The sequence below is a fragment of the Salvelinus sp. IW2-2015 genome, linkage group LG3 (genome assembly GCF_002910315.2).
Source record: "Salvelinus sp. IW2-2015 linkage group LG3, ASM291031v2, whole genome shotgun sequence".
Lineage (NCBI taxonomy): Eukaryota > Metazoa > Chordata > Actinopteri > Salmoniformes > Salmonidae > Salvelinus > Salvelinus sp. IW2-2015.
Genome location: NC_036840.1, coordinates 6,812,920 through 6,827,675, shown reverse-complemented (window position 1 = coordinate 6,827,675; position 14,756 = coordinate 6,812,920). Strand labels below are relative to the sequence as shown.

Sequence of the window (14,756 nt, the reverse complement as noted above, 5' to 3'; positions counted from 1 at the left end):
TTGTTTTATACACACCTGACTCTAGGTTTGAGGAGTTTCGATAGCCAGGGTCTCTCTGCAGTTGGATATCCTTCAGAGTGAATATTGATACACCTGAGCGAGAGAGAGATGGAGAGCAGAGAGAGATTTGTAATTATGTGTGACTATCTCCAGGCCATTCAGAGGACTAGACCATCCCCAGGTTTAGAGACTCACTCTCGTGCAGTGTGTGGACCCGTGCCCCCAGGCTCTTGAAGTAGGCCTGCTTCATAGCTTCATCTGCTGAGGTCCTCTCCTTGGACTCGTACTGGAGAGGAGGGAGACCAACAGTTAACACACAAGTCGCTCTGGATAAGAGCGTCTGCTAAATGACTTAAATGTAAATGTAAATGTAAAGCAACAACAAAACAGAATCAGTAAGGCAGAAGTGTCTACTGTGCCCCCTGTTGCTATTTTATCAGTACTGCATGCCAGTGATTGAGTATAACTGCGTAGGTTACACAGTGTGTGGAAAATGTAGACAGAGAAACTCACTTTCAGAAACGACAACACCAGTTCAATGCCTTCTGTGTCCAGCCTGAAAAGGAGAGCGAGAATCACAGGGTTTACTGTCAGTCGGTGATGACTGATGGGAACTTCAGAGGAAGGAAGTGAACAGTTGCTTCACCAAAGTTCCACAGGATTTCCTGCCTCCTGCACTGACTAAACGCATTCACACACCCACACAGAAACGTGCGCTCTCAAACACACTCATGGACGCGTGCGCGCGCACACACGCTACCTGGGTGCATGGTTGATGAAGGGCTGAGGTTTGTATTTGGGGAAGTTGTAGGATTTGAACTCGTCGACGCCAGAGATCCCTGGCCAGCTGTCCTCTGATGGCGTGCCTGAAGAAATAAGAGAGAGGACAGTCTTTAGATAACGCTCTATCAACGTTTAGTTAACGCTCAAATAATGTYCCCATCWGCAGCAGCATGTCTGAGGACTCTCCTSCTTATTTAGAGAGTTCTGTGGGTGTGTGWTCGTCCATGTAGCAGMCACTAGGTGGCGCTAGGTCAGTTAGGCTGTAACATCCAAATCAGGCTGTACTCTGTCCTCACCCAGCAGTCTGAATATGAGGTGRAGCTCGTCCTCTACGGTGGAGCCAGGAAACAGGGGCCGACCTGCAGCCATCTCATAAAATATACACCCCACACCCCTACACACAGAGAGAGAAAAAAATCACACACACATCAAAAATAGAGGCTAGGGAGTAGGATGAAGATGTTAGGATGTATAGCTCTTACTCAAAGTTTATGTGTGGAAAATTCATTGAATGAAGTGGTTGTAGTTCCTAGGGTGTAAGGGCCTTAAATCTGGACCTCGAAGCCAGTTCCATCGTTTTTTTTATTTATTTTATTCTTCCCCTCGAATAAGGGACTGATTTAGACCTGGGACACCAGGTGGGTGCAATTAATGATCAGGTAGAAGAGAAAACCAGCAGTACTCCGGACCTCCAGGGTAGGATTTGTTTACCCTTGGCGTAGCTTGTTAGGATGTAGTTTTCTTACCACATGTCAATCTGTGTGGAGTACTCGGAGGAGCCTAGCARGACGTCAGGTGGCCGGTACCACAGAGTCACCACCTCGTTGGAGTACGTTTTAGTGGGGACAGACTTAGCCCGCGCCAGACCAAAGTCAGCCAGTTTGAGTTCCCCTCTCTCATTGATGAGCAGGTTCTGGGGCTTTAGGTCTCTGTGGAGAACCTTCCGCTTGTGGCAGTACGCCAACCCCCGCAAAATCTGGAACAAGAAGATCTAGAACCGCACAAACACATGCARTGTTAACCACTATTATGCAAGGGCTTTTATTTAAAGTGACTTACAGTACAGTACAGTGAGTCATACTCACCTTGACGTTGTGCATGCTCATGATGTTCCCACAGTCGTCCATGTACTGCTTCAGGTCTTTATCCTGCACCGGAAGTGAGGTCAGCAGTCAGTCAGACAAGACAGGAAGTACATGTACAACAGCCTACTTAGGACTAGAAACTCCTCAGATAATTAGGGCAGATTTTTGACTACAATGACCAGCATGCAGTGTGAACAGAGTCAGGTAGTAAGTGATTCTCACCAGGTACTCGAAGACCAGCGTCAGGCTCTTGTCTGTGTGGACGATGTCATGTAAGGTCACGATGTTGGCATGTTTCAGGTCCTTCAGTAACGASACTAGAGAGAGGGAAAGAGCGGGATGAGGGAGAGAAGGGGTAATATATTGACAAAGAGGAGGAATAATAGTGAATGAGAAAGAGCGAAGAGCGAGAAAAAAACAAAAGACAATGTGGCATTGAAATCAGTAATGGGAGGATGAGGGAGAGGAAGAGAAGGGGGGATAAAGTGATAGAGAGGAGGAAAGGCAGAGAGGTATAGACTCACCTTCTCTGATGGCGGTGCAGGGTGCTCCCTCTTCGTGCTCCAGCCTGATCTCCTTTAGCGCCACCAGGTTGTCAGTCAGCTTACTGCGCCCCTTAAACACTGTAGCATAGGTCCCCTATAGAAAAAACTAACTGGTTATGACCGGAGTCAAAACTAAATCACTTTCAGGAACCTCTTGTGAAAAACATGTTTTCGGAGTTTATAGGAGTGTTTGTGTGTGTTCTCTGACCTCTCCCAGTTTGTCCAGTTTGATGTAGGTCTCCAGCTTCCCAAAACCAATCTCCGACTGAAAAACAGAAATAAAGAGATCATCTTCCATGTTGTTTGTCTTTTTTTCTGTGTTGAATGACGTTTGTACAGGATACCTTCATTCACTGCACAGGATTACATACAGACAGTCTAATTCAACCTCATGCCTGTTGCCATGGAGACAACCAGAAAGAAGGGCGGTACCTGAACGCTGTCGGGCAATAATGTTATATTCCTTCAATCGCTCTCTCACACACACACACACGTACCAGGGAGGCCCTGCGTGAGAGTCGGCTGAGGGGCTGGTCGAAGGTAGGGCTGCTCAGCTGCAGCTTTTCCAGGTAACCGTCAGGGATACGGATGTCAGCAGGCAGAGACAGACGCTTGTTCAGGTCCTACACACACACACACACACACACACACACACGGGTTAGAGACGTAACATACACATCACATATATCATGAGTCCTATCGAATACGGCGTCTGTCTGTGTGAGACGTGTAGCCATCTCCATGATTACACCCACACACTTTGTCCTAGAAATGACTCTCTCCTCTCCTCCCACTCACCCCAGAAAGAGAGASAGAAGAATAGAGGCGCTTCTAGAAAAATTATCCATACATGAAAACAATCGTTATTGAAGAAGAGAAAGCAAAAAAACAACATAGATAAGCAAACAAGCATCTTCACACACTATTGACACACACACCCCCACCCCCCATGGATATCACGTAACACASTTGCATACCGCCTGCCATCTCTCACCCATAGAAGTAGATGAAAAGAGAGCATCATGTTCTCTCTATAGATAGTGATATGAATCAGTGTAGTGTTACAGCTTACTAACCCCATCAACACTCCGCTTCAAAGGGAACAATTGGGCAGAATGATATGTACCCACATGAGTGCGTTTGTGTGAATCTGGTTAGATGTAGTAACCGAGATGACGCGTGTGTGAGAGAGAGATTATTCAGATGTCTGATGATTCCCATCTAAAGATCAAGTGCCTCGTGTCTCTGCTCAGACTAATATGATAAACACTTGGCATCAAGGAGAAATAGGTCAATCCCTGTGTGCGCGTGCGTGCAATAACATAATACTGATATATAGGTAAAGTACTGCTTACATTTCTCCAGACTGACCACCAGGTGGCAGAATGTCACCAGGCTGAGGAAACAGCGTTCCTACCAGTGATTCTATAGGAACTCCGTAAACAGAACCAGTGAGACAAGCACTAAATCTATTATCCATAGAATAGTTATAGTCCATGGGACACCAGGAACTAAGGTCATACTTCACAGCATTCACTCACATAGAAAATAGCAAAAAGAACACAGCTTACACACACAGAAAAAAAGAGTCACGGAGACGAAAGGAAAAACATCCCCAGCCTTAAAGAGTGACTGAACATACGCCGATTGGTACGTGTGTTTTTCTGTTGCTTAGAAGAAAAACCGGATTTCAGTATTGGAGGTGTTTGTCTTTCATGAGACACTAGACTCAGAATTTCACGTCCTCAAAATCCCCAGAWTGAATCCAAGATAACTCAAGAAATCTTTAATTAAATAGAATTAAAGTTGTTGCCGTGGATGTTTTAGTTAGGCAATTTTACATACAACCAATGTGTTTGGTGCAGTATTTTTCAAGTAAAAAAATGCGCGATGCATTGTCTTATGTAAACAAAGTCGGAGCTGCTGGGCAGGTCTGTCACTGTTTATGTTATTGGATAGAGAGAAATCACCGCAGCTGATCACCCCATGTTAGTGGGCAGTTGGACATGGTCAAATTAAAAAACTCAACCTTCATTTACCGTTGTGACGCACGGATGAGACTACCTTTATGACCAAAATTATCCTATTTACACTTTGTAGTAAATGTTGACACTAGAACAACTGTTTGATTCATACTAATGCCACATCAGTACATTTTCAAAAGGGATTAGTTGCTTTTTAAAGGCTTTAAATCCCAGGTTCTCGCTGAGCTAAGTGGAGCAGTCTCTCTCTCGGTCTCTATCCCACTCCCTGTCTGAGGTTCCTCTCAGGATTGTTGACCAGCTATGTGGCAGGGGATCGTCTGGAATGTCAGCAGTCAGAGGCCAAGCGTGCCACAGATTACTGTCTCATGACACCATTCCATTAGTCAGTCAGTCTAACTGTTCGTGGCCTGAACCAGCTCCTACTTCCCACCCTGCCAGCTGTGTTTGTGTACCTCCAKGGAGATACGCCGCTGCACCCTGTTCCTCAGACACACTCCGGTGGGCGACTGCACCTCGTCTGACGACGTCCCAGACGCCTGGTCACTCTCCCCGTCTGAGCCCATCTTCAGGTTCTCATGGACGATGTCTTTGGCGGAGAGGAAGAGGAGAAAGAGGGAGGAAGAGTTCGAGTTTAGAAGCTGAACTTGCTCAATTTCAACATTTTGCCTGGCAAATGACACTCGCGATGAGATAAACATGGCAAGGACTTGCTATAGCGTGTGTCAAACTGAGTCAGTAGTCTGCTGTTTTAGTAAGAATAGGAGAGAATAAGTTAGAGACATTACAGAGAGAAGGAGTGCTTTCTCTCATTCTGTCAACAGTTAGTTTATGGCCTGGTCCCGACCCTACAACCTCTCCTTCTCTCTCAAGTTCCCTTCTTTCATCATCCTGCAGTCCCTCTCTCCTTCTCTCACCCCTTCCCCCTCTCACCCCACAGGCCAAAGATGAAACACTAACCAACACTGCTTCCTCCAGGGTCATAAAACTAAAACCACTGCTTCTGGTGTAGATCATGGTGCATAGTGGGGGGGTGGACTAATGAACACACACACTAAACATACATGCATTTATACACAAACAAACACACACACACACACACACACACACACACACACAAACACACAGAGAAAAAAAGAAACCAAATAAGGAAGAACAAGCACAAAATCTCACTATAATAAGAAAAAACCCCTACAGACCAACAGCCTGTCATCATATCATCCCCCACCCCACCTGCCCCCCCCCCCCCCCCCCTCTCCTTTCTGCTTCTCTCTCTAGCCGTCTATCTTCTGCTCTGCCTACCAAATACCCCTCCTTTCTTTCCAACTCCACTCGCTTTCCTCTCCTTGGCCCTATTTCTCCCTCGCTCTCTCACACTCTGTTGTTTGAGCTAACCAGGCATTTAACATAGTGTGACAGTGTGTTTTAATCTAGTTCCATCTTGTCCCAGATAGACTTGCCTGGTTGTCTGTTCCCCCCCCAAAATCGCCAAACCCATGTAACTCTAACTGGGACACAGTTCAGTCTGAGGAGAAGCTCTCCGTGAAAACTTATCGGCTAGACCGCAGACCATAATAGTTGGCTCACCCTGGAGACCAGAGAACAGCAAGGAACAGCTATCGTCATGGTGATGGCTCAGAGACACACACAAATGAATGAATCACATATGCACACAAACATCAAACTTTTAGACACAAATACACACCCGCACAAACACAGTGTAGAATGAGAAAGGTCGAGTCGTACAAAACACACTTAATTGCGAGGAAGGTTGGAGATCGAGACAGACGAGTCTGGTGTTGTGTGTGATGAAAAGTCACACCATGACCGTGTCAGGACAGAACTCTCAAGGGCTATGACTCACTTCCTGTTTGTCCTCTGTTGCCATCTGCTCTTTCTCAGTCACTTCCTGGTGCACAGGCACGAGCATGCCCGTCTCCACGGCAACTCACCTTGGCAGCTGGGTGGCATGGCCATGAAGGAGAACAGGCTGCTTATAGTGGTGCTGCTAGTGGGTGTGTCATTGGTAAATATGGCTACACGTTTAAATGAGTGTGTGTGTGTGTGTGTGTGTGTGTGTGTATGACATGTGCGCGCGTGCATACGAGTGTGTGTGCAAGCATGTGTGCCATTAGTGTATACGTGCTTGTGCATCTCCAAGTCTGTTTGTTTCACTCTCTGTGTAACTCACCGAGGCGGCTGCCGTTGCTGGGGAAGGTCATGAAGGAACCCAGGCTTCCTCCGATGACACTGTGTGGCCTGCGGAGGGGGGGCTTCTTGAAGGAGCCGGTGTATTGGTGCAGGAAAGAGTGCATACTGTGGGAGGAGGGCGGTCGCCCATTACGCACGATTGGCTCTGCAAGGAGAAACAATATGTCAATCAATTAGTCGATATGTCAATCAATCGGCCCATCTATCCATCCATCCGATTCATCACGCATTCTACCAATGAATCAATCAGTCATTATAAAACAAGTAGTTCATATACTGTTCAGTCTTCTGTTGAGCAGAATTCAGTAAACAGAGTGCTTCCTTGTTTTATATAAAAACAGTAGAAAATAACCCTTATGCAACCTAAAGTAGGCCAGAGGATTTTAGCTTCATACTTCAACAGCCCAAAATGTCTGTTTGTTTATGTGTGCGTGTTTTCCTTTTCTGTGTRATGTCTTTTCCACAAACAGTGTGGCAGCATCACCTGCCGTCCCCCTGCGTTGTGTTTTTTTTCCCAGTACGTGTTTCATCCCACCAGGCTGCTTCTGTTGTTACATAAGGACATAAAGAGCTACTCTCTAGGACACTATCATTCACACTGCTGCTCRCCTTCCCTGTGTGTCAATTTCCCCTCTTTCTCCCTCTCCATGTCTYTCAYTCTGTTCTCTCGGTCTCCCTCTGGCCATTGGCACACCATCTCTTTAAACTCTCATTAGCCATCAAATTAAATCACTTCAGATGGCAAGAAAGGATACTGTTGGCTGCCAGCTACATCAAACATTTAAACTGTATCCTCGGGGTGACCAAAGGGCCCTAGTGTGTGTGTCCACTGGCTGGCTGTATCCTTCTCTACTGGCATTCAGCCAAGAGTCACTTCAGAATAGTAACATTAACAGCCTCTTATCACTGGGACTGGCACAGAGCACTGGAGCGTGTGTGCTCTGTTTGTTTACTAATACAATCTCTAATATTCACTCACTCACACACACACACACACACACACACACACACACACGCTACTGACCATTGTCCTTGTTGCCGCCGTCCTCGATGGTCATCTGCTCGGCCAGTTCAGACAGAGACTCGTCTATGGTGTGGCTGGAGCGCAGCGTCAGAGACAGACGCCGCTTAAACCTCTTCATCTTCTCCATCACACACTCCTCAGGGTTGGCTGGCAGGGCCTGCACAGAGGGCAAAGGTCAGCACTGGACCCACACACACACACGTTTTAGGTGGCCAGGCGTAAACAAGTAACTTGTAATTGTCTCGCTAGTCACTTCTAGTMCAATGTTGCTCACATAGCGACATGCTAGCTTCCTTATGTTGAGATTGGTACAGTTGGGCTGGAGTAAGTACGTTGTGTTGTTGTGACCATGTTATTATTCCAGTATGGACTGGTATTGTACATGCTACCAACAYATGGACACACAGACCGTGAGAAGTCCAATCCTTAAGCTGCAAGAGTATGCATGAGAGGCCGWGACGGGTGTGCTAAAATAGCACCGTTCATAAATAAACTACGCCTCCTTTTAATCTAATATTTATGATGAGTAGAGGAATACTGCAGTCACCGCACCTCCCCTCAGTACTCAGCTAGGGCCTTCATAAAGCACGCATTAAACATGAATTTAACATCCAAACATGAATACTGCTTTCCTTAATTGCAAGCAAAATGCATTAATACACACACATGCACACACGCTTATACATACATACCCACACAGATGCAAATGCAGAAGCAGACACACACACACATCCATCATTTGTCAAGGCCATCTACTGTGGCTAAAATGACAACACAGAGGTCAACTTCAAATCCACAGTACCAGCTAAATATAGACATAGCAGTCATACGCACACACACACACTGACCTCCCCATCAGTGTACTCAGACTGGCCACACCCTAAGTAACAGCAGTGTTCGTCATGTGGTTGTGTCCTGTGATGTGATTGGTGGGCTGCAGTGACAGATCTAGTCCAGCGGCTGCAGTGATTGGCCGAGGCAGGCTGGCTGGCTGAGTGTGATGGGAGGTGAAAAGGCCAGCAGGCTGGGAGAACTGGCCACATTTCATAGCAACACATACCTGCCTGGTCCAATGGTATGGCTGTGTTGTGTGTGCATCCATCTGTGTAGGATCTACTGTATGTGTGTAAGTGTATCAATTAATTATGTGTTGTGCGGATATGCTAGTGTATGATTTGTGTGTGTATGGTAAATATGCATAAATGCATGTAGAATACAGTGGTGTGTGCATGTGCATGCGTATCAGTGTATGGTTTGGGTATCCGTGTGTGTGTTTATGTGTATCCGTATGTGTGTATCAGTGTGTGTGTGTGTGTGTGTGTGTGTGCTCGCATGCTGACACAGCAGTAAGCCAGGTCATAGGAAACACCTTGTTCTCTCTGCCTCAGGCCAGTTTCCCTGCCCATTGTGTTGCCGCGGTGACTCCCCTCGAGAGTGGGACCCCCCCCTTCTAACCCCCTCACACCATCCCGTACTGGACACAGCGATAACACACTGCCAGCTAGAAGTGAAGGGTGTGTGTGTGTGTGTGTGTGTGTGTTTGTCTCTCTCTCTCTCAATCTCTCTCTCTCTCACACATGGGATACAGTTATCCACTACATCATGAAAACATCCTAACACAGCACTAACCTCAAATCAGACAGACACAAGAAGACCAAGAATATCTAGCTATTCATCTCTCCAGCCATCTACACTATRTATACAAAACTATGTAGACACACCTTCAAGTTAGTGGATTAGGCTATTTGAGGCATACCCGTTGCTGACAGGTGTATAAAATTGAGCACACAGCCATGCAAACTCCATACACAAACATTGGCAGTAGAATGGCCCGTACTGAAGAGCTCAGTGACTTTCAACGTGGCACAGTCATAGGACGCCACCTTTWCAACAAGTCAGTTCATCAAATTTCTGCCTTGCTAGAGATGCCCCGGTCAACTGTAAGTGCTGTTATTGTGAAGCTACAACGGCCCAGCCGCGAAGTGGTAGGCCACACAAGCTCACAGAACGGGACCGACGAGGTGCTGAGCCAGGCCTAATCGCTCAACATCAGTGCCCGACCTCACTAATGCTCGTGGCTGAACGGAAGCAAGTCCCTGCAGCAATGTTCCAACATCTAGTGGTAAGCCTTCCCAGAACAGTGGACACTAACAGCAGCAAAACGGGGGAACCCACTCCATATTAACGCCCAGGATTTTGGAATGAGATGTTCGACGAGCAGGTGTCCACATACTTTTGGTCATGTACTGTACCTTTCTCTTTCACTCCCTCAGAGATCATTAGCTCAACTGCATACACTTGAGACACCAGCTGTCTGTCTAGACACACATCTCGGTCATCCTTAAAATTCCTCTGTCATTCCTGATGGCATGAGCGCATTGCAGGAATCCCCGGAATCATTCAATCAATGACTGTCTGGATCTGTGACTGCAGTTCACCCAACCCCCACCCTGACACCCCCTCCCAAGTGCACATACACTCACCATGTCCAGCCTAAGCTTATAGGCTCAAATTACCTCCAGGCGTACAGGTGCCAGTCAGTAGGGCACGACGTCAAAGAACGATCAGATACAAATATAGTGTAGAACAGACATGCCTCTCTGTCATGAAGAGTGAGGAATCACATCAGTTCTAATGACATTTCTATCTGTGCCCTCAAATATGCCCCAGGCCAACGCATATAGCAGCACCCCCCCTCACCAGTCAACCACTAATCTACCAATGAAAATCGATGAAACACTGTGTGTGTGTGTGTGTGTTAGGCGATGAAAGATTAGTCTCCCCCACCTTTCGCCCCCCACATGCCCTAACACCCACCATGTACCTAGCAGGGCAAAGGCAGGGACGCTTTAATGTCAGGTTTAAGTGTGGGTTTGTGTTTCACGGGTATGACCTGGTTCTCTTCTCATCTCGGCTGGAGTTGATCTCATTAAAACAAATTTAGTTAATGGAGGAGAGTGTGAGTGAGTGAGAGAGCAGGCGCATGCGTTTTCTTAGTTTTACTAAGGGACCTGAAGAGAAGTGGGGACATTCTGCCAGTCCCCATAAGGAAAAACTCATTTTAGGCTTAGGGGTTAGGTTTACAATTAGGGTTACGTTAGGGGTTAAGGATTAGGTGTAGAGTTAAGGTTAGGGAAAATAGGATTTTGGATGGGAATCAACTGTTTGGTCTCCACAAGGATAGTAAAACAAAGGTGTGTTGACGTGTGTGCGGGCATCTGTTTAAGCACAACAAACCTGCTATATATATAGATAGATAAGATAGATAGATAGATACCAGTGTGCCATCACAGCAGCAAGATGTGTGACTTATTGCCACAAAAAAGGGAAACCAGTGAAGAACAAACACCATTGTAAATAAAACCCATATTTATGTTAATTTAAATGTTCACTGTTTATTTGTATTGTTTATTATCTGCTTCACTTGCTTTTGCAATGTAAACATATGATTCCCATGCCAATAAAGCCCTTAAATTGAAAGGGAGGTAAAAACAGAGAGAGCAGAAGAGCGAGAGAGAAAAACAGAGTGAGCAGGAGGGGAATAGTGTGTTCAGAGTTCACCAATAGGATTTTTCAACAGAACATTCTCCATTTATCTTATCAGCCACACTTGTGGTCCACACACACACAGTTTGACAGTATTGAGTGCAGTAATGCCAATAAGGCTATGGATATTAACATGCTGTTACCATTCCAACAAATCTATCCTGTGCGGGACACAGGCCTGGTCATGTGGCTGGGGCTGAGTATGCCTGTGTCTGCCCCTCAGGCCATCACTGTCCTTGGGCAGACAGGCTAGGAAAAAGTGGGCAGGCTGTGGAGGATTGGGTTGCTGAGACCAAGGTTGTCTGCTGCTGTGGGGAGTGACACACACACTCCCTTTCCTGCTGCATTTTTAAATGTTTTAATTGAATATTTATTTAACTCAGCTGCATGAGCTGAGCTGGCAAGGAAATATGAGAAGAACTGAGGGCCAAGGAAGCCACAGCTGTCCTCCAATGTGTGTGTGCACATTGGGCAGTCTTTTATATCCAACAATGAAAAAACATATGCTGCTGGTCCCACCTTCAGTAACTGGAGCAGATCCCTCTCTGCCACCCTGCAGCGTAGATATAGAGTTACTAGATTAGCTGTTCTCATTGGACAGGTTCCAGAATCTTGTATCAGCAGCACAGGGAGAAAACGCAACCTCTTTCTCCCTCCCTTTCGCTCACTCCGTCTCATTCTCTAACTCACCCTCTCTCTAGTGGTTGCACTCACTCACACACAGTACACCAGAGATCATCAACTAGATYCAGCCGCAGGCCGATTTYTTCTKGAGCAGATGGTCAGGGGGCCAGAACAACTACAAATAATTTGTAGACTGCAAATTGACCACAAGAAGCCCAAACAGATATCATATTTTACTAAAACATAATAMTTTAAAACCTTGCTTACATTGTATAAGATCACATGCACTGAGTGTACAAAACATTAAGAACACCTTCCTAATATTGAGTTTATATATATATAGTACCAAAACAACTCATTCAAGGGTTTTTTTCTTATTTGTACTATTTCCTACATTGTAAGATAATAGTGAAGACATCAAACTATGAAATAAACATGGAATCATTTAGTAACCAAAAAAAGTGTTAAACAAATGAAAATATATTTCAGATTTGAGATTATTCAAAGTAGCACAACGCTTTGCCTTGATGCAGCTTTGCAAACTCTTGACATTCTCTCAACCAGCTTCATGAGGTAGTCACCTGGAATGCATTTCAATTAACAGGTGTGCCTTGTTAAAAAGTTTATTTGTGGGATTTCTTCCCTTCTTAATGCTTTGAGCCAATCAGTTGTGTTGTGACAAGGTAGAGTTGATATACAGAAGATAGCCCTATTTGGTAAAAGACCAAGTCCATATTATGGCAAGAACAGCTCAAATAAGCAAAGAGAAATGACAGTCCATCATTACTTCAAGACATGAAGGTCAGTCAATCTGGAAATGTGCGATATTTGGTCCAACGCCGTGTCGTTGTGAGACGCAGAGTAGGTGAACGGTTCATCACTGCACGTGTTTCCACCGTGAAGCATGGAGAAGGGTGTGGATAGTGATAGGGGTGCTTTGCTGGTGACACTGTCAGTGATTAATTTACAATTCAAGGCATACTTAACCAGCATGGCTACCACAGCATTCTGCAGCCATACGCCATCAAATGTGCCGAATACAACAGGTGTAGACTTACAGTGAAATGCTTACTTACAAGCCCTTAATCAACATTGCAGTTAAGAAAATATATATTTTTAAAAAAGAGATAAGAATAACAAATTATTAAAGAACAGCAGTAAATAACAATAGGGGGCTATATGCAGGGTGTACCGGTACAGAGTCAATGTGCGGGGCACTGGTGGTCGAGGTAATTTGTACATGTAGGTAGAATTACTAAAGTGACTATGCATAGATAACAGAGAGTAGCAGTAGCGTAGAAGGGGGGGGCATACCAGGCAGTGATGCAACCCGATGATGCTCTCGGTGGTGCAGCTATAAAACTTTTGAGGATCTGAGGACCATGCCAAATCTTTTCAGTCTCATGAGGGGGAATAGGTTTTGTCGTGCCCACTTCACGACTACTTAGTGTGCATGGACCATGTTAGTTTGTTGGTGATGTGGACGCCAAGGAACTCTCAACCTGCTCCACTACAGCCCGTCAATGAGAATGGGGGCGTGCTCTGTCCTCCTTTTCCTGTAGTCCACAATCATCTCCTTTGTCTTGATCATGTTGAGGGAGAGGTTGTTGTCCTTGCACCACACAGTCAGGTCTCTGACCTCCTCCCATAGGTTGTCTCATCGTTGTCGGTGATCAGGCCTACCACTGTTGCATCATCAGCAAACTTATTGATGGTGTTGGAGTCATGCCTGACTGTGCAGTCATGAGTGAACAGGGAGTACAGGAGGGGACTGAGCATGCACCCCTGGGGGCCCTCTTGTTGAGGATCAGCGTAGCGGATGTGTTACCGAAAAAACGAACAAAATAGCATGGTTGGTTAACTCTCTAGGATAGGGGGCAGCATTTTCACATTTGGATGAAAAGCATACCCAAATTCAACTGCCAGCTACTCATCACCAGAAATAAGATATGCATATTATTAGTGAGTTTGGATAGAAAACACTCTGAAGTTTCTAAAACTGTTTGAATCATGTCTGTGAGTATAAACATAACTTATTTAGCAGGCGAAACCCCGAGGAAAGCCATTCAGATTTTTTGTTTTTGAGGTCACTCTCTTTTCAATGGATTTTCATGGGAATCCAGATTTCTAATTGACCTTCTTGCGGTTCTACCGCTTCACGGGATGTCAACAGTCTTGAGAAATTGTTGAGGGTTTTCCTTTGTGTAATGAAGAAGTAGCCCTGTTCAGAACGAGAGTCGAGTGAAGTGTACTTTTTGTTTGAGGCGCGTAACCAGAAAGCATGCTACAGTTTGTTTTAATCCTGTATTGATCATCCGTCTTCAATTTATCGATTATTTACGTAAAAAAATACCTAAAGTTGTATTACAAAATTAGTTTGAAATGTTTTGGCAAAGTTTACAGGTAACTTTGAGATATTTTGTAGCCACGTTTGAGCAAGTTGGAACGGTGTTTTTCTGGATCAAATGCGCCAAATAAATGGACATTTTGGATATACAGTGGGGAGAACAAGTATTTTATACACTGCCGATTTTGCAGGTTTTCCTACTTACAAAGCATGTAGAGGTCTGTAATTTTTATCATAGGTGCACTTCAACTATAAAAATCAAATTTCATTAATTCACACATTAAAGCTACACTTGTTGTGAATCCAGCCAAATGTCAGAATTCAATAGGCTTTTCGGCGAAAGCAAACGATGCTATTTTCTGAGGATAACAACATTGTAAACAAGGAGAGAAGCTTTTTCAACCCTGCAGGCGCGACACAAAATGCAGAAATAAAAATAATTCATGCCTTACCTTTTGACGAGCTTCTGTTGTTGGCCTCCAATAGTCCCATACACACACAAATGGTCCTTTTATTCGATTAATTCGTTGATATACAGTGGGGAGAAAGTATTTGATACACTGACGATTTTGCAGGTTTTACTACTTACAAGCATGTACGGTCTGTAAT

The 14,756-nt window shown here is 45.1% G+C and overlaps 1 protein-coding gene across 1 annotated transcript in view; it reads right to left on the bottom strand.

The window, feature by feature from the left end:
* The window catches only part of LOC111949871 (cyclin-dependent kinase 17), a 32,278-nt gene that overhangs the window by 1,782 nt on the left and 15,740 nt on the right, over positions 1–14,756 (bottom strand). Inside the window, exons 2-15 of the mRNA XM_023967210.2 lie at positions 7,631–7,787; positions 6,587–6,751; positions 4,851–4,984; positions 2,911–3,036; positions 2,622–2,678; positions 2,393–2,507; positions 2,091–2,185; positions 1,869–1,931; positions 1,530–1,774; positions 1,080–1,177; positions 761–866; positions 514–556; positions 196–286; positions 16–93 (exon numbers count right to left, since the gene is read on the bottom strand). Of these exons, the coding sequence (XP_023822978.1) occupies positions 16–93; positions 196–286; positions 514–556; positions 761–866; positions 1,080–1,177; positions 1,530–1,774; positions 1,869–1,931; positions 2,091–2,185; positions 2,393–2,507; positions 2,622–2,678; positions 2,911–3,036; positions 4,851–4,984; positions 6,587–6,751; positions 7,631–7,757 (1,543 nt within the window). The 5' untranslated portion in view covers positions 7,758–7,787. The remainder of the gene's footprint in view (positions 1–15; positions 94–195; positions 287–513; positions 557–760; positions 867–1,079; positions 1,178–1,529; positions 1,775–1,868; positions 1,932–2,090; positions 2,186–2,392; positions 2,508–2,621; positions 2,679–2,910; positions 3,037–4,850; positions 4,985–6,586; positions 6,752–7,630; positions 7,788–14,756) is intronic.